Here is a 27865-nt window from a genome sequence, read left to right on the forward strand (position 1 = left end):
ATGCATTGAAATTGATGGTTAAAATTATCATAATCATTTTGTTCTTTTTAAGATTATAGTTTGTTTTAAACAGGTATTATATACTCAAAATTGAAAAGTCAAAAAGTCAGCAATGTACAAAACAAGGATTTATAATAATATCTCCACCGAAGTCAACCACTGTTAACATGTTAATATGAATCCTCTACAAACTCATTTTATATATAAAATGGGTTAATAACATACACAAAATTTACTATTCAGACACTTTTTAAAAAGGTCTGTGTCAATCTTTAAGACTTCAAAGCTCTACCTGTAGCTGTTTTCATATCAGTAAGGCATAGTAACTGGATAAACCTGGCCAGTTACACAAATGTTCTGAGGGCTGAGATAACATGCAAATAAACCTTATATATCAATGTGTGAAAACTGGACAGACCACAGGGTTCAAAAAAGGAAGTACTGTCTGCATAGCTAACTTGCACATTCACTGTCCGAGTTACAGCATCTTCGGAGTCGCTGTGTGCCACCCACATCAACTCGTTCATTAAAAAAATGGTAAGTAATAGATTTTATGACTCTCTTTCATCTCCTGGCAAACATCTGATCTTTTCTACACAGAGCAGAGAGGGGTGGGTGTGCCTCACGGGAAGGTCCTCCAAGCCTCTGGAATTTTTGCTTATCTCATCGTCGTTCCCTTTGTTAATAAAGTTGCTAAGGCGTTATTATACCAGTTGAGAGACTGTGGCTGCAGGAGTTCCCTTTTCTGATTCTAGCGTTCCGAACAGAGGAAGAGTTATGCCTTAAAGAAAGAAAAGCTACATTCTTTGTCTTTGCTTCTTAAGATGGCTCGTTTAGAAACACTGGGCAGTCAAGTTTCCTTTCAGGAGCACTTTGGAAACCTGAAGAAAACGCCAGTGATATACATTGGGCAATATTGCTGAGCATGAGTGTCATTTTGACAACATAGTGAAGTTTTACAAGAGGAGTTCTTTTGTTTAGAAAAATGCAGTTTAGGGGATTTCCCTGGTGGTCCAGTTGTTAAAGACTACACACTTCAAGGTACAGGTTCAGTCCCTGGTCTAGAAACTAAGAGCCCACATGCCCCTACAACATGGAGAAAAATTAAAATTTAAAAAAAGAAAGAGAAAGAAAATGAAGTTTATTATTTTAATTAAGAGAAGCAAACAAAATCCAAACAGTCCAAATCTTAGGGACAGGTTGTGTTCCAAAGTTAATAGAAAATCCTTATGTGGAGCACACTTAAAATCGTGACTGGGTTCCCAGTGTGCCATAAAAACTAGCTTAACTCATAATGAACCTTAACTACAGCATTAATATTCTGCTAGTTTCCTATTATTTCTCTGTATAATTGATTGTGTTCTCATACATGTGGTGTTCTTAGGCTCCCAAAGTCCATAAGAGAGATAACTTTTTAATTCCACGCAACTTTCCCCAACTCTCCAGGTCCTGTAAGACTAGAAATTGGTTACCCCTTCTCTCCTTATGGAGAAGGAAATGGCAACCCACTCCAGTATTCTTGCCTAGAGAATTCCATGGACAGAGCAGCCTGGTGGGCTACAGTCCATGGGATCACAGAGTCAAACATGACTTTGTGACTGAGAAATCTCTCCTTATGGAGAAGATGACTGATTTGCCACCTCCCAGTGGGAAAATGGGGACTGAAGCAATGATCCCTACAGGTACTTGGTGGGGGTAGAGAGTGCACCCTGCAGGCACTGGAATGGACAGGGTAAAGAATTCATGGCACGAGTTTGTAGTCTGAAATCTTGTGAGCCAAAGTGGGGAAAGTGCAGAGGTGGCTCAGATGGTAAAGAATCTGCCTGCAGTGCAAGAGACCTGGGTTTGATCCTTGGGGAGGAAAGATCCTCTGGAGAAGAGAATGGCTACCCCCTCCAGTATTCTTGCCTGGGAAATGCTACGGACAGAGGAGCCTGGCGGGCTTCAGTCCATGGGGTCGCAAAGAGTCAGATACTACTGAGCGAATATCACTTTCACTAATGTTTCCATACTTGACCTGCAGATCTAGGATTCCTAGAAAAGATCTTGACCTTAATTGCCATATTCTTTTCAAAAATAAGTGAGGGCATTGTGGTTTACAGGGTTATTTGAATTTTCTTAGGGAACACAAGATGGTAATAGAAGAAAAAAAGAAAGGTTTAATTGGATAGTGTGTTTGATGTCTTACATAATGTTTTCTTAAGAGAGCACAATCTTATTGTAAAAGTAACACATTATTAAAAAAATTTTTCTTAGAAATATAGACATGCAGAAATGACACAATACATATTTCCTATAGTCCTATCACCTGGGGCAATCATTGCTAAATTAGTATAGATTCTTCTAGAATTTTGTCATTTAAAATATATTTTATAAATATAATTTTCTATAAGTACTATCATACTTTATAAACCATTCCCTTATCTGCTTTTTTATTTAAAATATTTTGAATAATATATGAGTTATGAAAGCATTTTTAATAATGAATCATTTTTAATGACTGCATTGTATTCCGTTCAGTTCAGTTGTTCAGTTGTGTCCGACTCTTGCAACCCCATGAATTGCAGCACACCAGACCTCCCTGTCCATCACAAACTCCCAGAGTTTACTCAAACTCATGCCCATCGAGTCGGTGATGCCATCCAACCATCTCATCCTCTGTTGTCCTCTTCTCCTCCTGCCCCCAATCCCTCCCAGCATCACGGTCTTTTCCAGTGAATCAACTCTTTGCATGAGGTGGCCAAAGTAATGGAGTTTCAGCTTCAGCATCAGTCCTTCCAATGAACACCCAGGACTGATCTCCGTTAGGATGGACTGGTTGGATCTCCTTGCAGTCCAAGGGACTCTCAAGAGTCTTCTCCAACACCACAGTTCAAAGGCATCAGTTTTTCAGTGCTCAGCTTTCTTCACAGTCCAACTCTCACATCCATACATGACCAGTGGAAAAACCATAGCCTTGACTAGACGGACCTTTGTTGGCAAAGTAATGTCTCTGCTTTTTAATATGCCATCTAGCTTGGTCATAACTTTCCTTCCAAGGACTAAGTGTCTTTTAATTTCATGGCTGCAATCACCATCTGCAGTGAGTTTGGAGCCCAAAAAAATAAAGTCTGACACTGTTTTCACTGTTTCCCCATCTATATGCCATGAAGTGATGGGACCAGATGCCACGATCTTAGTTTTCTGAATGTTGAGCTTTAAGCCAACTTTTCACTCTCCTCCTTCACTTTCATCAAGAGGCTTTTTAGTTCCTCTTCACTTTCTGACATAAGGGTGGTGTTATTTGCGTATCTGAGGTTATTGATATTTCTCCTGGCAATCTTGATTCCAGCTTCTGCATCTTTCTCATGATGTACTCTGCATATAAGTTAAATAAGCAGGGTGACAATATACAGCCTTGTACTCCTTTTCCTCTTTGGAACCAGTAATTTATTTTAATTGGTTCCATATAGTTGGACATTTAGATTGTTTTTTGTTTTATTTTTCTTTCTTTATGGTCATACAGATAAGACTATCATAAACATTCATTTACGTTTGTTGCCTAATTATTTTCCATTGCAAGAAATGCTAAAAGAATAGGTAAATTTAAAAAAACAGATATATTTAGACTTTTAACCAAGTTACCCTCTTGTAAAACAACATATTTTAGTTTTACCTACTATATAGTGAGGGCTTCCCTAGTGACTCAGTGGTACAGAATCCTCCTGCCAATGCTGGAGATGCAGTTTCAATCCCTGGATCAGGAAGATCTCCTGGAGAAGGAAATGGCAATCCACTCCAGTACTCTTGCCTGAGAAATCCCATGGACAGAGAAGCTTGATGGGCTACAGTCCATGGAGTTGCAAAAGAGTTAGACACAACTTAGCACTAAACAACAAAAACAACGAAACTATATAGTGGCATGGTGCACGAATTTCCCAGTTGCAATAATGGTATAGGATGCCTTTGTAGCTTATCAAGGTTATACTTAAAAAGGAAGTAGATTTCCTTTAGTTTCTCTCTCCCCAACATTGCCTTTGACATTCTATAACAAGTTGCAGAATGGCAGGTAGCATATAAAAGGAAGGGAAAAAACTCTTCTACTTTTTCTCCTTGGGAGACATCATAGGTCAGTCAAAGGCTGTGTTTCTACCTACTTATTCTTTGCTTTCTAGTTGCATGGTTTTTTCATAAGTCACTTAAGCTCTGAGTTTGTTTCCTTATCCAACAATGATGAAGATGATGATGACAGTATCTTGAAAGTTTGTTTTAAAGAGTGAATAAGACTGTAATTATAAAGCACCTATAAAAGTGCAGGCAGCCGCCAGACTGTTAGTTTCTTTCTTTCCAGACCCAAATAAAAATGATTTCCTAAGGAGGTATAAAGACTCCTAGTGAGCACAGGAAGACAATAATAATGGCCATTAACATTTGTGAGCCTTGGCATGAAAAAGTAGTGAAAGCGTTAGTCACTCAGTTGTGTCCAACTCCTTGTAACCCTATAGACTATAGCCCACCAGGCTCCTCTGCCCATTGATTTCTCCAGGCAAGAATACTGGAGTTGGTTGCCATTCCCTTCTCCAGGGGATCTTCCCAACCCAGGGATCAAATACAGGTCTCCTGCATTGCAGCTAGATTCTTTACCATCTGAGCCACCAGGAAAGCCCAAGCTTTGGCATCCACCATCTCATCAAATCCCTATCAGTTCAGTTCAGGCCAGTTGCTCAGTCGTGTCTGACTCTTTGCAACCCAATGGACCACAGCATGCCAGCCCTCCCTGTCCATCACCATCTCCCGGAGTTTACTCAAACTCATGTCCCTTGAGTTGGTGCTGCCATCCAACCATCTCATCCTCTGTCGTCCCCTTCTCCTCCTGCCTTCAATCTTTCCCAGCATCAGGGTCTTTTCAAATGAGTCAGGTAGCCAAAGTATTAGAGTTTCAGCTTGAGCATCTGTCCTTCCAATGAATATTCAGGACTGATTTCCTTTAGGATGGACTGGTTGGATCTCCTTGCAGTCCAAGGGTCTCCTAAGCGTCTTCTCCAAAACCACAGTTTAAAAGCATCAGTTCTTTGGTGCTCAGCTTTCTTTGCAGTCCAACTCTCACATCCACACATGACTACTGGAAAAACCGTGGCCTTGACTAGACAGATCTTTGTCGGCAAAGTAATGTCTCTGCTTTCTAATATGCTATCTAGGTTGGTCATAATTTTCCTTCCAAGGAGTAAGCGTCTTTTAATTTCATGGCTGCAATCATCATCTGCAGTGACTTTGGAGCCCCCCAAAATAAAGTCTGCCACTGTTTCCCTATCTATTTGCCATGAAGTGATGGGACCGGATGCCATGTTCTTAGTTTTCTGAATGTTGCGTTTTAAGCCAACTTTTTCACCCTCCTCTTTCACTTTCATCAAGAGGCTCTTTAGTTCTTCCTCACTTTCTGCCATAAAATCCCTATCACCTCCTTGCAAACAGTTACTGCTATTGCTCCTGTTCTCTAGCTGAGAAAACTGACTCTTGGGAAGGGTGATTCCCTTACTCACAGCCACACAGCTGTTGAATACTGGGACTGGAATTTGAGCACAGTTCTGTCTGCTCTCAGGGCCTGAGTTTTTCTGTCTTATGCTGCATCTGAGAAAAAGTAGGTACCAAGGAAGATAGTGGTTCAAGAAAAGCCCGGGACTGGTTTTTTGGAGTGTCAAGGACCTTTCCTAAGGCTGGTGACCACCTCTGTTAGATCTGGGAGGCACTGCTTGTAACTTCTGCTAGTACCATTATGAATTATCCTATTTTCAGAGTGATCACTTTACAGAAATCTTCTTGCAGAGCTGTTGGGGTGGGAGACTGAAGGGGTCACTGGCTTTGTGGCTCTCCACCCCAGGGCTCAGAAAAAGGGATTCAATGATCAAATGCTTAGCCTTTCTCTAAGTTCTGTGTTACTGGTGTAACTAAACCCTCCTCTTCCAGGCTGAGTGCCGGAAGCGGGTATTAGAAAGTGGAACCACATGGTGGCCCAAGTGGTTATTGAGAAATTCACCTGTTATCATCCTCTTCCTATAACTTATAGTAGAAGAACTGTAGAAACTTGTGGGAATTAGGTGGAAAAGTACATGGGGTTTTGTGAGGACAAGGACATAAGCTATAATGAACGATGGATTTTAGCTACCTGGCGGCAGGGAGTGCTGGCTTTGCAGTGGGATCTTGACTCGGTCTTGCCAGCTCTTTCTCAAGTTGCTTAGTAAGGGTAGAGGATTGGCTATGGGTTCCTTGATGTTCTTTATAATATGATTCTACATTTTAGAAGCAGAAGGACAAAAAAGTAAGATTCTACTTCTCAAATATCTGATCCTGTGGAAATTAACATAATCTGAAACTTTAAACAAATTATCTCACTTCACAGCCCGAAATGGAAATGATAGAATGATAACTGTCCACATGACAAATACTTTTAGGCACATTTCAAGTCATAGATTTCCTGAAAAATAGTGAGGAGAAAATAGTGAATCAAACACAGATTTTTGTATGTTCACAGTTAGAGAGGGGAAACATCTTTTACCAATAAACCTTAGAATGTTTAAGAAATTAGGTATAAAATTGGTTTGAGGGTTTTATTAGTTTGTTTTGCTCTTTTCAGTCAGCTCACAATTTGCATGTAAGCTACTCACAGAAGAAATGTGTTATCACTCTTTATTTAATGAAGGCTTATTGAGCCCTTGTTCCTTGTTGGACTCTGCTGGACAAGACAGAATGCAGGGCGAAAAAGATGGTGAGGGCCTGACTTCTTGGAGCTCACACTGAATGTGGTGGATCTAACTTTGGCACACATCTGAATATCCTGAAGGGTCGGAGATGGAGCCTGGAAATTTGCATTTCTAGGTGATATTTTCAGGTGATGCTGATGCTGCTAGTCCAGGGACTACACTTGGAGGACCACTGTTCCCTGGAAGATGGAAAGCTAATTCAAGTAAAGTCAAGTGAAAGTGTTAGTTGCCCAGTCGTGTCTGACTCTTTGTGACCCCATGGACTGTAGCCTACCAGGCTCCTCTGTCCATGGAATTCTCCAGGCAAGAATACTGGAGTGAGTAGTCAATCCAGGGGATCTTCCCGACTCAGGGATCAAACCCAGGTCTCCTGCATTGCAGGCAGATTCTTTACCATCTGAGCCACCAATTCGAGTAAACATGTAAGTAAAATACCAGGTAGTGAGCTCTGAAGGAGGTAAATAAGGAGCTGAGACAGGACATAAGAAGGAAACATCCTCTTTAGATACCAGTCTGGTCTTTGATGCAGTGATGTTTAAACTAAAGCCCTGGTTCTCAACCCTGGTTGCATATTGAAATCACATGAGTACCTTATAAATCATACCTATTCTCAAGGCCCCAGCCTAAACCGGTTAAATCGAAACCTTAATGTATAAAGTGGGGCCTGGTATAGGTTGAGAGTTATGGCACCAAAGATTGAGAATAAGCTGGGCACAAGGAATGTGGCAGTAAAGACCATTTCAGACACAGGAAATGGCAGGTACAAAAGACAAGAGGCAGGAGAGAGCTTGGATCTGCAAGAATACATGAGGCAGAAGGAGGGGAGAGGGGCAAAGAGGTGGCTTCTGGAAAGAGGCAACTTTCACATGTTGCTGGGTTTCCAGGGTCATGACAAGGAATTTGATGGTATTCTGTTCCCCCTCTGGCAACCACTGGAGACTCCCAAGCAAAGGAGTCCGTGTCATTGTCCGATTCACATTTTGAGAGGAGGGCTTTTTCTGAACCAACGCACATCCTTTCTAGATGTCCTTGACCATGATAGGGGGCTTCATTAATTCAGCTTTTTGAATTGACTTCAAAAAGTCAATACTGACTTTTTCTCCCTCATCCTTTAAAACTGTGAGCCCCAGATTTAAACACGGCCAAGAGTTTAAATTGTGAAGGATTTCTGAGGGGGATTAGTTTGTGACCCCACAAATAATTTGAGGGGCTACAATGGAGGCTCAATTGAGAGCTGGTATCCCAGGCAAATTAGAGTATGAAATCTGAGCTACAAGAATCCCTCTGGGAACGAGGGCTCCTACCCAGTTCTTTCATGGAGAGGGAGAGCAGTGGTTCTTGTCTTTATCATGTAAGCTGGAGAGGGTGAGTCACAGTTCTGAATGACAGGCTACTGTCCCCAAATAGAAGTCCACATTCCTCCACACACTCCCTTCACATGCACGCCTACTCTCTACTCTTGATCTGTGTATCCTCTGCTTCTGCAAATCGGACTACCTCCCTTTTGCTGCAAGATCTGTACCAATGTGTTAAAAAAAAAAAAAAAAAAAAAGCTCCTCTGTTATGACAAGCAAGTTTTGAGCCAAGATTGATAAGTTCAAATTCTATCAGATCTCACTCATGCACATGTCAATGCACAGAGGAGGAAATGAGAGGCACTTTAGAGCACATTAGCGCAAACACTAAGTGCTCAGCAGCCTTGCTCTTAAAGCAGATGGGTGGGGGCTCCAGCTCCGGGTTTGGTAACTTCAATATCACTTCCCTAGTTCTTGGAGATGCATTTCATCTGCGCTTTCTTTCCTCCTGTACCCTTCTCTTCTTAAAATACTGTAGCATGTTAGGAAACAACGTGACAAATGTTCACATACTCACACCCAGAGTTCATGCATATTATTGTACCATGTGTCATATTATTGCCATTTTGCCATCTTTTCAAAAAATTAAAAAGGCAAAGTTGAAGCCCTCATTTTACCCTCCCCAGTTCCATGCCCTTCCCTCTACAGGTAGAGGAATGTCGGCTCTGAGAGTGACACCTCACCTTCCCTAACATGTTTTTATATTTTTATTTAATCTGCCTGTATCCATAAGATACCATATGATAGTGATTGCCCACTTTGCTTTTTTATGATTTCTGCATTTGCATTCTTTTATCTTGACATTGGTATGTTTTCAACACATATGCATTTGGACACATGCAGCTCTAGCTCCACCTATTTTATTTCTTTGTAATTATATTATTTATTATTTATTATATATATTATATATTATATTAAATATATTATATTTATTATTTATTATAATAAATAAATAGGTATTTATTATTATATATATTATTTATTATTTAGTCATCTATTGTCTGATGTTGAATTTGTTGTCATTATTTTCCATTTCAAACAGTACTAGAATAAATTCTTTTGCATAAGGGATCTGGTCACCTTTAAATTTACTGAATTTAGCAAATTTTTCTCTGAAATCATTGTAACAATTTATCTCTTGCTCATCTTTTTGACATTTCCCATTTCTCTACATCATCCCTAAAACTTGGTATTGCCAGATTTACTGATAGAGTTTTGAGAATTTGTTATTATATGCAAAACTTGGTTCATTTACAGATTTTTAAATTAAACTGTACTTGATTTACAATACTGTTGTTTCAGGTTTGCTGCACAGTGATATATCTATATATATTCTTTTTCAGATTTTTTTTACATTATAGGTCATCTCAAGATATTGAGTATTGTTCCCTGTGCTATATGGTAAATCCTTATTGTCTATCAATTTTATACATAGTGGTGTATATCTGTTCATCCCAAACTCCTAGTTTATTCCTTCCCCTCCTTTCCCCTTATGGTAACCGTAAGTTTGCTTTCTATGTCTGTGAGGATGTTTTGTAAATAAGTTGATTTGCATTATTTTTTTAGATTTCACATGTAAGTGACATCACATAATAATTGTCTTTCTTTCACTGACTTACTTCACTTAGTATAATAATCTCTAGGTCCATCCATGTTGCTGTAAATGGCATTGCCTAATTCTTTTTTGTTACTGAGTAATATTCTATTAAATATAAATATAGATACAGATATGTCACCTCTTCATTGTTGACTCATCTGTTCATGGACATTTATGCCATTTCCATGTCTTGGCTATTGCAAATAGTGCTACTATGAACATTGGTTTTTGTATGTGCTTTTTTAATTAGAGTTTTGTCTTTTCTGGATATTTGCCCAGGAATGGGGCTGCTGGATGATATGGTAACTCTATTTTTAGTTTTTAAAGAAAACTCCATACTGTTTTTCACAGTTGCAGCACCACTAGTGTAGGAGGGTTCCCTTTTCTCCATACCCTTTCCAGAATGCTTTATTTGCAGACCCTTTTTCTTTCTTTTTATTTACTTATCTTGGCTGTGCTCTGTCGTTGTTGCTATGTGCAGGCTTTCTCTAACTGTGGTGCACATACCTCTCTAGTTGTGTCTCTCAGGCTTAGTTGCCCTTTGGTATGTGAGATCTTAGATCTCTGACCAGGGATCAAACTTGTGTCTCCTGCATTTGAAGGTGGATTCTCAACCACTGGGCCACCAGAGAACTCCCCTGTAGACTTGATGATGGCCATTCTGATCGGTATGAGGTGATTCCTCATTATAGTTTTGATTTGCATTTCTTTAGTAATTATTGATATCGAGCATCTTTTCACATGCTTGTTGGTCATCTGAATGTCTTCTTTGGAGAAATGTTTGTTTAGGCATTCTGCTCATTTTTTGATTGAATTGTTCATTTTTGTATATTGACTTGTGTGAGCTGTCTGTATATTTTGGAAACTAAACTCTTGTTGGCATAGCAAAACTCATTTTTGTTTCAATTTTCCTGATTACTACTAAGATGGAACATGTTTTTGTAAGTTTATTGACCATTCAGGTAACCTATTCTGTAAATTCCCCTCATGTGCTTTGTTCATTTCTTACGGATTATCTTTTCATGTTGATTTATAGTAATTCCTTATATATTCTAGGCATTGACTCTATGTCATTTATAAAGGGAACGTGTTAGTCACCCAGTCATGTCCAACTCTTTGCAAACCCATTGACTCACTGTAGCCTTCCAGGCTCCTCTGTCCATGGAATTTCCCAGGCAAGAATACTGGAGTAGGTTGCCATTTCCTTCTCTAGGAGATCTTCCCAACCCAGGTGTTGGGTCTCCTGTATTGCAGGCAGATTCTTTACCATCTGAGCCACCAGGGAAGCTCATGTCAGTTATATGCATTGCTAATTTTATGCTTTGAATCTATGGCTTCTTTTTTATTTTTAGTGTCCCTGTTTTATACACAAGTTTTAAATCTTAATGCTGTCAAATTTTAAAATCAGTCTATCATTTCTGCTTTGATGTCAGTTTTAAACAGTTATTCTCTACTCTTAAATATTAAAGCTATTTTCCTCACCTTTCCTCTAAACATTTTAAAGATTTTCCTTTCACCTTTCGGTCTTTAATAATCAGGTCTTTATACCTGTGGACAACTGATTGTCAAGTACTATCTAGCTCAGTCTCTTTTTTCACCTACTTCCTTCTGTTGCTTCCTTTGTCGTTTGTCCATTCCCCATATGTGTGTGACTGTTTCTAAACTCTTAACTCTGATATACTGTTCAATCTGTATGCTCCATAGAACTCCATATATAGCATTATTCCTCACATCTTACTCTTGGGCTCTGGATTCATATATCTTCTTACCCAAGTACACATACTCTTACTTACTGTTTAACAATTTCTACTGTTATTTAGTATATCTGTTCTCTCGAACACAACAAGAATCTTAATACAATGCAATTACCCATGGAACATAACCTTCCAATCCAATTCCTAGTTCTTAACACTTTTACTTGGAAGAAATATACTCCACTTTTACTCACATTTAATCAGCCAGAATACATTTCATAGTCATGCCTCAGCTAAAAAGGGCAGAGATGCAGGGATGTATAATCATGATGCATTCAGAGTAATGGCAGAGATGGATACCCATTTGAAGGAAGAATAATATTATATACTACAATTGTATATTGAGTTTTGTATGACTGAAAACTGTTTCATTTTAATTTCAATCTTAAATGATAGCTTAGCCATATATAAATATTCTAAATTGATATTACTTTTCCTCAGCACTTTGCAGACTTACCTCATTGACTTCTAGTGTTGCTGAATCGTGTGCTATATAAATCTAATTGTCTTACCTTGTAGGTGAAATTCTGTCATTCCTTTCAAGATGTTTCTTTGTCTTTATGTTTCACAGCTTTACTGTGCTTCATAGACATGTGACTTGATTTTTATTTATCCTGCTTGATACTCAGAGTTGCAAGTTAAAGCAGGGATCAACAATATTTCTGTGAAGAGCCAATAGTAAATATTTCAGGTTTTTTAGGTTTTGTGGTCTCTGTTACAACTATTCAGCTCTAACTTTGTAGCATGAAAGCAGCTGCAGACAATGGATAAACAAATGGCTGTGGCTGCATTCCAATAAAACTTTATTCACAAACATTGGTGGCAGGCTGACTTTGGTCCATGGGCTACAGTCGCCAACCCCTGATGTAAAGCCTAATGATTTTCTTTAACTCTATATAAGATTCTCAGCTATTATTTCTTCAAAAACTATTACTCTATCATTTCCTCCTTCCTAGTTTTTTTTTTTTTTTTTTTTTCTCTAGCATCCCTGTTACTCTAGAGAAAGCTGGATAGATTCAATCTATCCTATGTGATTTTAACTGGTTTTTCACATTTTTTTTTATCTCTATGCCTCTGTGATGAATCCTGAATCAGTTTATTAACTTCATCTTCCCATTCACTTCATCTATGTCTAGGGTGACCAACAGTCTCAGTTTGCCCAGCACTTTCCCAGTTTTAGCACTGAAGTCCCATGTCCCACAAACTGCTCAGTCCCAGACAGACCAAGACACTTGTTCACCTTACCTGTATCCAAGCCATAATTCATCCCATATATTGAATTTATGTTTCAATGGTTAAGTTTTTATTTCTAATTTTTAAAATTGGTTCTTTTTGTTATCACCTGTGATTGCCTAATGTTTGCCCAGTTTTGTTTCAAGTATTGTTATACTCTCCTACAGATGTTATTCATTTATTTTTTTACTTGATGTATCCTAAATTCTTAAGGTCACTTTCAGATTGTCCTATTATTTTAGCTTAAAATGAGGCAAATCCATCTTTCAATTGTTGATTTTGTTGGGTTTTTATTTTTTGTTAATAGTCTTCTTTCTGTGTTTTGGAACTATGTGGTAACCCATTTGATATGGTTTTTTTGGTAGATTGTTTAGTTTTTGCTGTCTCCAATGTTGTACTTACTTCTACTTCTTTATGAGGTTCCTCCAGCCCAGAAACAGGTCTATATTGATAGCTGATCCAGGCCCCCAATACTTTTGCACATTTAGTATATTCATTACTAAATCAACTGGCATCTTGGCCCAGATTCTGGTTCTAGGACTGTGTCTAGCCCAGCATTTCTCAACTTTAGCAATGTTGTACATTGCAGGATGTTTAACAGCATCTCTGGTCCCAACCCACTAGCTCTAGTAGCACCTCTGTCCCCCCTCATTGTGACAACACAAAGCATTTCCGGATATTACAAAATGTGCTTCTTGCTCCCCTTCCCAAGTTCACATCCCCAGTTGAGAATTGCTGCTCTATCCTCAGGCAGTTCTTAGCGTTGATCATTTGGTCATCTTTCATGGTGCTGAGGCTGGGAAAAAGCATATCTGTCCTCGCCCTTGGTTTCAAAGATCAGCCATAGCTCAGATTCTCAGATTACCTATAAGAGCTGAATTAATAAATACTTCTGTACCCTAAAGCAACAGCCCACCTGACCACCCCTCCAGTCTTGCTCTCAGTCAGTTCTGTTCTGTTTCTGACACAGAACGGAGCATTTCTTTCTGAGGGTTGCTATTGCTAAATTTTCTCATTTCATATTCTGTCACTGACATGTGGTTAGGCCAGTAAAAGAGTCACAAAGTCTAGTTTACTGAAGACGTGGATTCTTCTTCTCTATCTCATGTCCCTCACTTCCCTTTAGGGTCATATCTTTCCTTTTTCTTTTCTCTCTCATCCTCAATCAATGTTATTGCATAAATCAACAAACTAGAGGAAATGTGTCAGCATCAGAGATGAGATACTTGGAGAATTAGTCCAGTTTCTTCTAGGTCTCTATTACCACCCTTATCCCTGTCCCAACTTATTAAGACAGTATTTTTCAAAATGTGGTCATTAAACCAGCAACACCAGCTTCATTGAACTGGATACGTAACAGAAATTGTTGGGCTCCACCCAAGACTGACTGAATATGTTCTGGGAGTTGAACCCAGCCACTTGTACATTAAACACACCCTCCATGTGATGCTGATGCCTGCTCAAGTTTGAAATTCCTTATAGTAAAACTTGGCTAGAAACTTGAACCAGTGGCTCTCAATCTGGCAGCACATTGGAACCGGCTGTTTAACTTTAAAACACACCATTGCCTGAGCCCTACCCCCGGAGATACTGATTCAGCTGGTCTGGGCTGGGGCTCAGGTACTTTTTACTTTTAAGCTCCCCCAAAAGATTCAAACATCCAAAGTTTGCTTTAGTTATTTATTTACTGCTTAACCCATGTTGATGATCATGTACACCAAGTCCAACCCAGTGTAACAGGAACCCTAAGTGAAAATTGATAAATTTTTTGTGAATAGAGTTTAAAGTGAGTCTGGTTTGGAGTTGGACTTCCAGGATTTGAATCTCAGTGCTGCCCATTTTCAGCCATGTGATTTTGATCAGTTTACCCTCTCTGTGCCTCAGTTTCCCTGTGTGTAAAAAGAAATGAATAACTATACCTACTACTTTTTAAGGTTGTTATAAGACTTATGTAGTTTTACATACGAATGTCTTCAGAGTAATGCCTGTTGCATAACAAAAGCTATACAAAATTTTTCTAAAACGATTATCTGTCTCATAAGTAAAATGTGCAAAGAACTTGCAAAACAAAATTTAGTCAAAATAAGTGTTTTGAGAATGGGAATTTTAAAAGCATTCAAATTTTTTTCTCTCTTTTTTTTCATGTTGGGACCTTTTCCTTTAAAGCATCCCCCCTCCAAAAAAAATGCTATATGCTCTTTAAAATATTAATTCAGTAAAAACTAATTTTATTAAAATTTTTCAGAATTTTACTATATGCCTTTTAAAACCAGCTAGTGGAACTGTAAAACCAGAGCTCAGAATCACTAGCTTCTTGTCAGATTTTAACTACGAAAACTGATAAGCCAACAATAAATTGAATCCTTATGTAAGTACTGACAGAGATCAAAAGAGGTTGAAATAAACATCTGCTGAATTTGATCTATGACAGACATTTAGTTGAAAGAATTCATGTGAAATCTAGTAAAAACTCTTAAATAGGAGGTTTAGGAGGCTTAACTTACATTAATACATTTTGGTTTGTCAGTGTACAGGCATACTCCAAAAGAACTACTGGCAATTTTATTCTTTATAATTCTGAAAGTAGTTGAGTTGACTTTATCACAAAAGGACATTCACCCGAAAGAACCTAATTTTATCACATGTACTCACAACTGCATGAGACAGCATTTCAGGCCTGGGTGGATTTTTTTTTTTTTTTTTAAATAGCAGAACTAGCTATCCCAACACAGTAAGGCTGAGATACATACTGTTTAATAAATTAGTTTCCTAGGGGATGGGGTTGGGGAAGGGGTGAGTTTCCAAACTATCTGTCCTTAATTATCAAGCATACAAAGGAAAGACTGTGAAGGCAGATTTGTTGTACCTTCTGATTTCTAAGCAAATTCCACCTGTAGCTACGCACAAATGAAAAGTAGATGTTTTCAATTCTCCATAGATGTAAAAGTTAACTAACCTGAGCAAACATTGATTGAATTTGATAAGCAGGGCAAGGAGAGAGGAAGTTTCATAAAGCAGGCCAAATAACCACATCTAGGTGGCTAATGGGCGTGAAAAAGCAAGCATAATATCTATACGTCCTGACCCTCCTACATCCCCATTTTTCTTCCCTTCCGCACAGTAACTCCTTCTATTTAATTTGCAAGCCACACGACCAAAAAGAAAGAAGAAAAGAAATCTGCAGGCACATTCCTGAGAAATGACATTATATTTGATCAGTGAGAAAACTGGTTGTTCTCTTCTTTGGGTTCATTATGGACACACAGACAGGTAGTCAACCCACCAGAGATGAAGGAATATTCCCTTCTTGGGCAAGCAGTGTGGAAAAACTAGAAATATATCACATCTTTACCTTTGTAATATGTGTGCTACTGTTTGCACTGTTAAGATCTGTATTTAACTGTAGGCTATAAAGTCTGCATCTGCAAGTACTTTTAATTAAAGGAAGATTCTACTTAACAGTGTACTCTTTCAGTTATATCTAACAAATATGTTTCTCTAAGTGTGCTAGACCCACAGAGGAGACAGAAAGAGCTGTGGTTGAAATGCTGGGCCATCAGAACCGTAGGCTGAGGCTGAGAGTCTTGCCCCAGGGTCAGTTTTGTTTTCTCAAGCTCCCTGGGTTGTACTGTTTCTCCTTGTTGCTTCCCCACAATAAGCCTCCATTACCAAATCCACTGGATTATTTTACAGGAGACACCCACTTTTTAAGCTACCTGCTTAATTCTGGAAACACTGGAGTTGGTGACCCCAGATCAGATAACTTCCTTTCTGGCTTTAATATTCTATGAGTTGAATAAATTCCATAGTTCTGAGCTTATAGAATCAGGGTTAAGTTTGGTAAATGGCCTTCTGGGTAGGCAGCTGATATGAGATGTGTTTGGATTGGAAGCCGTATCTAGATAAGGGAAGTGCAATCAGATTTCAGTGCATAACAACCAGCTGAAAGGTTCTGGACTAGTGTGTGTGTGAACAGAGGAAACTGGGGAGCAGTTAAAATTTAGTATCAAACAGGGTATTGATGTCTGCAACTCACTTTGAAATGCATCAAGAAAAAAAAAAAAGATGAATGGATAAATAGATAGAAAGCAAAAACAAGAGTGGAGAAATGCTAACAAATGTAGACTCTGAGGAGCGGGGGGTGATTTTGGTATTCACTTTCAAAAAACTTTCAGATATGCTTGTAATATTTCATAATGAAAAGTGGGGTAAAAAGTTTAAGTGTCAAATAGATTGAGCAAACAGAGTTGGGAATTTTAGTAAAATACTCCATGTCCTATATTCTTAACCGGTGCGTTTATTCATACAGTTTCCATTTATCTACTGAGAATCAGCAAAAAGTATTTTCCCGTCTAACTGTATATAGCCTTGTTGTTCTCCCCTCTTATAAAAATGATATGCATGATGATGAATATTTTTCAAAAATTTGAGAAAGTAAAATGTACAGACAGTGAAAGTTCCACTATCTGAAGAAAATCACAGTTAACATTTTAGTAATAATTTTTCAAGACATACCACTAGAGAGTGTTTAAGATCGCCCATATATGCCTCTTGTAGCTAAACTGTTGCTACATCTCCATTTTCTTCTCTGCCCACCCAGCTCTGACCCTTCCTTTAATGCATGGCTCTAATTTTTTTCCTTTGAGAAAGCTTCCACTTTTCACTCTTGCCCCAGTCTTACATCCCCTTGACTTGCCATGTCCCACCTTCAGCATTTCTCTTGTCAATGCCTTGAAGTTCTCATCAAGCTCCTCTAATATTCAAATGTGTTTTCTCCCCAATTATTTTGTATCCTACCATGCTATCTTGCATACCCCAAGCTGCCAGTACATGTTTGCTGTCAGACTCACAATTTTACTGGAGCCTAATCTGATTAAGGCAAACTGCCCTCCTGATTTAATGAGTAACTTTGTAGTTTAAAATAAAATTCTCACTTGATTCAAAAATAAGGATATACATGCCAATCCATTTCAGCTAAATCATGGAAAACACAGAGATTATAACACATAGAATTCTTATTTCAGAAAATATAAGCCAACCTCCCTGCAAGTTTTATCTTAGATTTTGTCATTGACATTTCCCAAGGTCTGATAATGAATGATTGGTACAGTCTCTAACAGAGCAGGGAAGGTTCAAGCTCCCTAGATGGGTATTGGCAGTTTTTATGGCTATTTTTATTTCATGGAAATAAAACTAGATTTTGGATTCTTTAAGAGCAAAAAGAAATACTCTTTTCTCATATTTGAAAATTGTCTTTAGTAAATCTACTTCAAAGAGTTTCCTTGAGTTCACCTTTTTGCACTGCAAATTTTTAAATGGTTTCCTATTTCATAGAAACATCTTATTCCTATTAAAAACTTTCAGGGAATCTCAAATAATAGATTAATAGGCTAGATAATCTGGGTGATAAAAAGTATACTTTTCTTTAGAATTATAAAAATGGATTTTTTTTCTATCTCCCTCCTTTTAGTATAGCACTGTCCTGAGCTATATGGATATTTGAATCACTTTTCAAACTTTGTACTAAGGAAATAAGGAACATAGTAACAATGGCTAACATTTTACTAAGTGCTTCCTGTATACCAGACAATGGTATGTTTTAAAAATATCAGTTCAGTAAATTCTTACAATTCTGTGAGATATACTACTTTACTCCATTTTATGGATCTGGAAACCAAAGGCTAAATAACCCACAACCAATAAATAAGTGGTAGAACTAAGATCCAAACCCAGACTTTCTCCAGAGCCTGTGCCTGAACTATTCCACTTGACTGACTCTAGACTACAAAGAAATGGCACTAGAATAGCCTAGAGGTAGGGCATGATAGAACTTATTGTTTCATAAATTAAAATGAGTTTATCTTTCTCTAGGTGGGTGTTACTCAGTTAGTATCGGATTACTAGTTAACTGTGCTAAATGGATGCTGTGAGCCCTCCTTTTAAGACATATGCTTTAACCTTCTATTTAAAAATGCTTTAACCTTTTGTGAAAAACATCAAGTTGCCTTCTGCTTCCTTCCCTCTTCTGTGCACAACAGATTTTTTTTCTTTTTGTGTCTGTTAAGCAAAATATATTAAAGGAAATTCGAAAAGAGAAATAATCCACAGTCAAAACTATTTCCTTCATGTTGTATGACCATTCATTCTTTATCCACTAGTAAATATATAAATATTTTAATATAATTTTCTTAGCATTTTTTCACCTAAGGTTAATTCATGAGCATTCTTCCATGCTGTTACCTGCTGCTCATAGTTCTTTTAGTGATTTAAGTTAAGATAGCATAATTTACTTAGACATTTTGTTTGCTGCCAGGATTTTTCCAATTAGAAAATTGTAATAAACATTTTCTTGCATATAATAATGTTGGTTATTTTCTTAATTTGGATGATTTCCTTAAAGTCATAAAGGTAATTAAAAAAATAAATTTATTGGTACTTTATGGATATATAAACACTGAAGGAATAAGAGTCTTAATTTTTTCACATTAATTACTTAATAGTAAGACAATATGAAAGAACCATTTTAAATAAATTTTCTTTAGTTTCTGTTGAACACTTTCAATTACATTAGGTTACTATTTCTTCTCATAAAGGATTTATGGGTGTACAGGGAGTGAGGGGCTATCTATTGACATCTAATGATATCTTCATATTTAAATTCTTAATTTAGAATATATTAAATTTTGATCACGTTTGTGCAAATAATTTATATATTTTGTTGTCTATTTATTTTATTGCTGTTGTCCATTGTCACAGGGCAGGTTTATCTCCTTTATGAGCTGGTCTCCTCTGCTGTAAATTCTGTAGAAGCCAACACCTTTCTGGATAAAAACTGTAATCAATACTCTGCTGATTTTCCTTTTAACTCTACTCTCTATTTGCAATGTACTATGACTTAGAGACGAAATTCAGTGTGAAGTTAAAATAATATTTATGTGGCTATTCTATTTCCCTGTTTTTGTTATTTTTAGATTATTGCATATAATGGCTCTCTTTCGAGCCATCTATGTCTATGCTTGTATTATTATACCTTTTCAATTATTATTGTATAATATATTCTGATATCTAATAGAGCTAATCTCCTTCATGCCCTCCATCATTGCTCCTCTTTTGTCACAATATTCATTGATGTTTATGCCCGTGTATTTTTCTAAGTAAAGTTTTTAATTAAGTTCTTCAAACATTACTGTTGTGATTCTGTCACTCTTTCAGTATCAAAAAAAAAAATAGTGTACAGTATCCAGCTTTCCTTTTCAATGTAGTTCTGTATAGAATTCAATTTACTTTTCATATATCACATTTTAGAGATGTTCCTGTCTATTCAAGTAGACCTACATATTCTCAGAATAACTTTTCAGTTCAGGGCAGAGTCTTGCCAAAGAATAGACAGCAGTCTGAGCAGAGAATAAAGTTAGCCTTCAGTAAAACTCTAGTGCTAGATAAAACTGTACTCCAGGGACTTCCCTGGTGATCCAGTGGTTAGGACTCAGTACTTCCACTGCAGGGGGCACGGGTTCCATCTTTGGTCAAGGAACTAAGATCCCGCAAGCTGCGTAATGCAGCCTAAAAAAAAAAAAATATGATGAAACTGTATTTCCGTCTACCCAGTGAGCCAAATAGTCACTGGTGATGAAGAGGCTCCTTCTTTTATTTGTGTTGTTATTGTTATTATTGTTGTATTATTGTCATTCCACTTCACTTTTCCCTTGCTGAGAGGTAAAAGTCATTTAAAGCAAAGAGAAATGTGTGTTCCTTAGATTTTCATGCTCTTTAAAGCAATTCCTTCAGGAACAAGTACCAACTCTTATTCTCTCATGAAATACTCTTAAAAACCACAAGCATGTTTTTGTCAGTTTTTCCGTATTTTAAGACAAAATTTTAAACAACAAATCATGCAAAGTTTGAGTAGGTTATATTCATCCACTAAGCATGTAAAATATTTTCCTAATATAAACCTCTATGAGGTGGCTATAAATCATCATTTGACACTCCTCCATTGAAGGGGTGACTAATTCTTTGACCATTAAATTGTGAAATGGAGCACTCCCAAATCACATGATTCTGTCTTAAAACTGTTGCTATTTCATTTTTTTATTAGTATTATATTGAACCAAGTGTTTATTACATAGAACTCCAGGGTCCCTTGTCCACACACACATGCGCGCGCGCGCACACACACACACACACACACACACACACGAAAACCAAGAACATGAGAAGTCATAGCTATTATCCCACTTAATCATATTTAAAAGGAGTTTCCTTATTATTGGGGGTAATAAGAAATAAGATATATTGGATTGGGGTTTTCCCATAACATCTTATGGAAAAACCAAAATGAACTTTTTGGCCAACCTAATATATCTTATTTCCTTCTGTGAAATCTATTCTGGAAAGCATTCGAAAAATGACTCCCTAGTTGCCAAATGAAATGGAATCTTTTTAATCTTCTAAATAGCACTTGAAGTCTTCCCTTGATTTCTGCAATACCATCCTCCCCTGGTTTTCCTCGCTGTGCCAGTAACAATTCCTTCTCAATTCCCTTTGAACGTGTCTTCCATTTGGTAACACTCAAGGCACCATCATTTGCAGGCACTCTGCCTGCCTTATCTCCTGGGTATTTTCTGTCACTTTCCAGGCTTCAGCTACTACCCTCTGCTAATGACTCACATGTGTGGCATCTCAAATGCCACCTGACCCATTCTGAAGTCATCACCCTTCCCCAAATCTGTTCTTCTTCTTATATTGTATAATTTGGTGCAGCCAAGATAGTGTACCACCATCTACTTAACCACCCCTGCCTTATATTTCTATATTGTTTGATATCTCTCCATTGCCACCTAACTTAGAAGCACATACACATTCCCTTCTCTCCAACCATAGTCCATAGGCTGCTTTCAGAATTCAGGCCCTTATCCTTTTCGACCAGACTATTAGTCTTGCATCTCACACTCCTTAAATCCTTTTTACTGTGCTACTAGAATGGTCTTTCTAAAGCAAACATCTAATTATGCAACTCTCTGGCTTCAATCCCTTCAGGGGGTTTCCTAATGCTTTAGTGCAGGGTCAGCAAACTGTGGTCTGTGGGCTGAATACAGCCCATTTTCAGTTTTCACAAATCAAGTGTTATTGGAACACAGTCACACTCATTCATTTCTATATTGACTGTGGTTGATCTCAGGCGACAACAGTAGAGTTGTACAGTTTCAACAAATACTATGTGGTCCCAGGAGCCAAGAATATTTACAATCTGGCCCTTTTTTGCTCATGCCTAAAACCCAGTGGGTACAGACTGAACTCTGAGATATGACACGTGAGACCTCCATCTTTTACCTGCAACCCCTACCTCCAGGCTTAGCTCTTGCCACACACCCCTTAAAATTGACCTGCCAGCAGTGACCTTCTGCTTGCAGTTTCCCAGCACTGAAAATAGAAATTTCTGCGGTGATGGAGACATTTCTGCGGTGATGCAGGTGTGCCTGCATTGTCCAATGTGATATCCACTAGCCATGTGTGGCTATTGAGTGCTTAAAATGTGGCTAAGGAAACTGAAGAACTAAATGTTACACTGTATTCCACTGTAATCAACATAAGTTTAAGTAAAGCCACATGTGACTAGTGTCTACTACGTCAGACAGAATTATTCTAGACTGTGTCACCAAGAATATCTTTGCTCACTCTAACGGGAATATTTAAAATACTTAGAATACCCTGTCTATCTGGGAAACACATTTCAACAGTGAAGTAAGGCTCACCTTTTCTAAGGAGGCTTTTCTGTTTTCTAAGCCCTGTTGTACTGTGTCCTCATATTTATTCATATAATCAGGAAAAAAAATTTTTAACTCTAATCTATCTCCCCTAACCAGAGTAACAGTCCCTGAATGCAGAACCTGGCCCAACTCATCTTTGTCTGCCTAAAAAGCCCCTAATCCAATGGCTGGTGTGTGCCAGAAGCTTAATTAATACTGGTCAAATAGATTAATTCCACATTCAAACTGATTTTTCAACATGTCAGTCTCTTTTCTTCACTGATAGCTCTTTGACAAATGAAGAATGGCTGCTTGTACAAGTGCCAAAATATCCTAGAAACCCCTCCTCCCCCATGACATTTTGACTTCTCTCTGGGAAAAATAGCTGATTACAATCCCCTCAGCCACCTGACTTTGTTTACACATTTTAAAGTTCACTTTCATAATACCATCTTTGAGACTTAGAATCAGAAATGCCACATTCTTCTAAAAGTAGTAATGAACAATCCATGTCCGTTCCGCCAACCTACTTGTTTGACCTCTATGAAATCTGTTCATTGGGCCTTTTTTGAGAACACACTGGTTACTTGTGCCTTCTGTGACCCCTTAGCTACTGTAGCTAACTGGTTTTTTATTTAGTTGTAGCATATTTTAACATGATCTAAACTAAGGATGTCAAGAAACTAGAGTTTGAGTTTTCTACCAACATAAGCCCAGTGTGTTGAGTTGTGTGTGTGACACAAATGACAATGACATTCAACAGTCCTTAAAAGGAGCAGCCAAAAAATGTCAGTATCGGTTCTTAGAATGTTGGAGAATGTAGCCCAGTCAGGTGGATTTCAAAGTCAGCCAAAAATCTACACATTCTCAGTGTTCAGAATATCAAAGCAAAGCTTCCACACATTTCCTTTTGAGGTTCCACCATAAATATTGACAACTTCAGGAACTCCTTTTGGCTTGTGTAGAATTAAGAACGCTTTAAGACAAATTACTTTAAGGTGCTTTACACTTTCTCAACACTGACGTGTTTTCATTTGTTGAGGTTTAAAATCGGAAGATTTTAATCCATTTCAAATGGTTTTTTAAGGCTCTACTATCTTGTTGATAGTATCTTATCCCCGTAGGATCAAGAATATAGAGAAAAAGGATAAAGTACTGCACGATGAGGGTGCAATTTGTTTAGCAGATCACTTCTCTTTTTATCCTCTCACCAAGTAGTCAGTGTTGCCCATATGCACTCCTACGGGTCATCTTCCTCCTGGATCAGCACAGTGAATGGTCTCCAGGGCCGGACAGTCTGTGCACAAATCCAAGCGTTACCTTCTACTACCTCCTTCCCCTTTTGCAAACTGCTTCACCCTCAATGATCCAGTTTCTCCTCCTGTAAAATAGGGGCAAGGATAGCCTTCCCTGTGGATGCCAGTGAACATCAAATGAGCCAACACTGCAAAAGCACTTAGCACTGAGCCTACCCCAGAATGGGCACTTATGGGACATTTGATATTTTGTCCTGTTTAAAATGCTTCAAACCTCAAATTCAAATACTTTCACAACCTTAAAGTCAGAAAGTTCTTGATTCCCTTCAAAATGGTTTTGAAGGTTCAAAATTCTTCTTAAAAAGATCAATAGCATACTTTCTAACAATGCTCAAAAACAACTGGGATGTCTTGGGGGATGTGGAAGACAGAACCAAATATTATCAGTGAACTCGAGTAGGAGGCTTTGAGTTTTAGAAAATGAATTATTGCTGTGGCATATTTCTACCTGACTCCTGATCTACCCAGAGAGTGGCCACAGAGTAGGGACCCCCTTAAACAGGAACAATTTTCCTCCTGCTACACAGGAGCTACCAAAGAGGTGTGCTTTGACCACTTCTAAGTTGCCAGATCAAATTCCCAAAACCTCAGAAGAGGGACGAAAGTCTCTCTGAAAAAATATAGAAAAGTACACCCAGAGCTTAGAAAAGGAAACATTGCTAGTGGATCCAACTTTCAAATGTTTCTAAGTACTCTTCGAGACCCTATGGACTGTAGCGCACCAGGCTTCTCTGTCTATGGGATTTTCCAGGCAAGAATACTGCAGTGGGTTGCCATTTCCTTCTCCAGGGGAGCTTCCCGACCCAGGGATCAAACTCAGTTCTCCTGAAGGCAGACTCTTTACCGTCTGAGCCACCCAAGTACGAACTGTACTAAACGCACAGTATGATCCTAGCATATGTGATATGTGCTAAGTCACTTCAGTCATGTCCAACTCTTTGTGACCCTAAGGACTGTAGCCCTCCAGGCTCCTCTGTCTATGGGATTCTCCAGACAATGGAGAATGGAGTGGGTTGCCATTCTCTTCTCTGGGGGATATTCCTAACCCAGTGATTGAACCCAGGTCTCCTGCTTTGCAGGCAGATTCTTGACCATCTTAGCCACCAGGGAAACCCTTGTAGCATCTTTTTAATAGACAACTAATATTCCCTTATCTCGATAATACTACATGTTGTTTAACCTTTTCCCTCTATGTGGATTTTGAATTTTAATTTTTTCACTATTTTTAACTCAGAACAATTGCCTGTGTGACATAAGAGAGGAACCAAATGAAAAGAGTATGTGGACAGTGTAACTTGGAGCTCTCCTAGGAAGAAATGATATTTTGTGTGACAGGAACTTAGCAGGGTTAGAAATATTGTTGTGGAAAAATTGCCTAATCATTTGAGGTTATCATTAAGATAAAAATGAAACTGGTAGACAATAGACCTAAGCTGATTTGTAATCATACAATTATGTTTATTATATACTATATTCCCACACATTTATTTGGTTATTATACAAGGGGAAAGATAGTTCTTATACTTGGGCTTTTACAAATGACAATTTTGGGGAATTCTCTGGTGGTCCAGTGGTTAGGACTCTGTGCTCTCACTGTCAAGGGTCCAGGTTCAATCCCTGGTCAAGGAACTAAGGATCCCACCAGCCACGTGGCTCAGCCAGAGAAGAAATAAAAATAAAAACGACAGCTTTGTGATTTGGGAGACACAGTGATGTGCTCGTAGAACGGTTCTGAGGTTAAGGTCTCTTTTTCCCACAGGAATCCTTTCCCATTTGCCTTTATGCTTCATCCTTAAATTTAGGGTTTTCCCATGTTTATCCTCTGAGCCACCTGTCCACCCCAAAGAAAGGTACACCGCTGTATTTTTTTCTCTATATATTAGGCATGGACAAAACAAAACAGAAGGGAAAAATATTTTCTTTATCCTACACACAGAGTTGCTGTGAAATTTCTAAAGAAGAAATTAGAATTATAGTGGAAGCAAACAAAATGGCCCCCTCCAAATCTTACGTGCAGTGTTCTTTGAAGAAGGATAATCTAGGAGCTAAGAACCTTGCTTGTCAAGCTGTAGGAAAGCCTATCCCTCCTCCTCCTGCTGGGACATCCTAGTCAAGGAAGCCTCTTCTCTCACGTGTTCCTAAATGCAACTCCCAGCTCTGCTGTGTCTGGCCTAAGAGGCTGCTGCAGGGGACTTCCCTTGTGGCCCAGTGGTTAAGACCACCAGGGTTTGATCCTTGGTGATTGAGAAGTTAAGATTGCATAAGCCTTGCAGCACAGCCAAAAAAATAAGGAACTGGTGGATCATATGAGACCATAGTGAATTCTCAGCTAGAACTCTCTCAAAAATTCACAGGAATAATCATCTAACCATCATCTTATTCTTGCTTCCTTCTCAAAAAAACCTGATAAATTATGTTTTCCATCTCCTTCACCTCACTCTTCCAAACACACACACACACACACACACACACACACTGACAAATATAATTACTAACAACTGTAGTGCAGAAATTTATAGCTATTATGATCACATGTCTCATTTTGAGTTGGGAAAGTATTTCTGTACAAATTAGGTGCATCCCCTCCCCCAATTCATGCACACACATTACCCTTTTCAAAAATTAATTTTTAAGGAAATTAACTCTGGCTTCCAGCATTTGACAGCTTTAAGAAAAGTGTTGAAGTCGATTGAAAAGAAAAACTTTGGGGCAACCTAGGAGAGTTGGGATTATTTGAACCAGAGCGGGGTGAAAAACCAACAGGGGAATGATTTAACAATTTCTGGAGTACAAAAAACAACATGTAAGCATCCTGAAGGATCTTAGCAGCATAACCTCAGGATGACTAAAAAAGTAGGGGGCTGGGGGTGAATTACGGCTAAGAGGGAGCCTAATGCAAAGTTCTTGGCCTGATAAAACTTCCTTTGGGGTTTTAATGTAAATTTACAAGAGAATTACACTTTAAATAACATTCTCTGAACAGGGTTATAACAGATACCCTCCAGCATTTAAATGTAGAAGGAACAAATCAGATGAGCCCAAGTGATAAGTCTCCTTTCCATTCTCACTGGCAAGTGCTTCGCATTGCACGCCGCACTATGAACGGCGCTCCCTGAGGTTGTGCAGAGCACAATCGGCTCAACTACACCTGGTGCTTTGCCTGCTCAGAGCCACCCTTAGAAATGAGAGAAAAATGGAAATAAAGTGGAGAGCCCAGGGAACTCATTTCCCTTCCTTTTCACCACCTCTTCATCACTCTAGGTTTTGAGGAACAAGAGCAAAGGGGAAGTGGAAGAGAAGGAGGTGGAAATAAATGGGAAATTGGAGGGGAATACAGTGAGCTGAGAACATGTAGCTCCAAAGCCCAGGAGCAAAACTGAAGCCCACGTCCCTTCTACTTTGCCCATCTCCCCAAGCCAAGCCTATGAGAACCCCCAGCTGGTGACACTTCCATTAAAGTAACTCCACTTATGCCCAAGGCTCCTTAAACAAGTTGGGCTGACCAATAAGACACATTGGCATTGCAGAAATCTTCGGCACGATCTAACACAACAAAGATTTTCACGTGTTAAAGGGGAAGTGGTTTGAAAGCCTAGTTGTTGGAGCAAGAAGTAAACAAAACTCAAAGCCTCATTCTGATATACTCTCACCTTTGCCATGTTCTTAAAAAAACTTTCTCAGCCATGCTCCTTCATTTTTGTTTGTTTAATTGTTCTGGAGAAGCCGCTAGACATACTTTCTGCCGATTGGATGGGGGCTGCTGCAGACCTTACGCACAGATCATCATAGGGCTTGAGAACTCCTTTTTTTCTATTCTTGAGCCCTGGTAAGAGTTCTGTCTGACCACAGAGACAGCATTGTCCTTGTCTAGCTTTCTGCTCACGCAATAGCTGCTTTTTATTGCCCCTTCTTCCGGAGGCAAGTGGACTGGCCGCCAGGAGTGATGCAAAGAAGTTGCTGCCGCCGCTGCTGCTCATCAGCTTCAGCTGTGTCTGACGCTCTGTGATCCCATGGACTGCAGTCCGCCAGACTCCTCTGTCCATGGGATTCTCTAGACAAGAACACTCGAGTGGGTTGCCATGCCCTCCTCCAGGGGATCTTCCCGACCGGGGATCAAACCCAGG

The 27865-nt window shown here is 38.7% G+C and overlaps 1 protein-coding gene across 1 annotated transcript in view; it reads left to right on the forward strand.

Annotated features, from left to right (window-relative positions):
* The first annotated feature begins 450 nt into the window (after window positions 1-450).
* The window catches only part of FYB1 (FYN binding protein 1), a 165339-nt gene continuing 137924 nt past the window's right edge, over window positions 451-27865 (forward strand). Inside the window, exon 1 of the mRNA XM_061129898.1 lies at window positions 451-537. Coding sequence (XP_060985881.1) covers window positions 535-537 — 3 coding nt within the window. The 5' untranslated portion in view covers window positions 451-534. The remainder of the gene's footprint in view (window positions 538-27865) is intronic.

The sequence above is a fragment of the Dama dama genome, chromosome 25 (genome assembly GCF_033118175.1).
Source record: "Dama dama isolate Ldn47 chromosome 25, ASM3311817v1, whole genome shotgun sequence".
Lineage (NCBI taxonomy): Eukaryota > Metazoa > Chordata > Mammalia > Artiodactyla > Cervidae > Dama > Dama dama.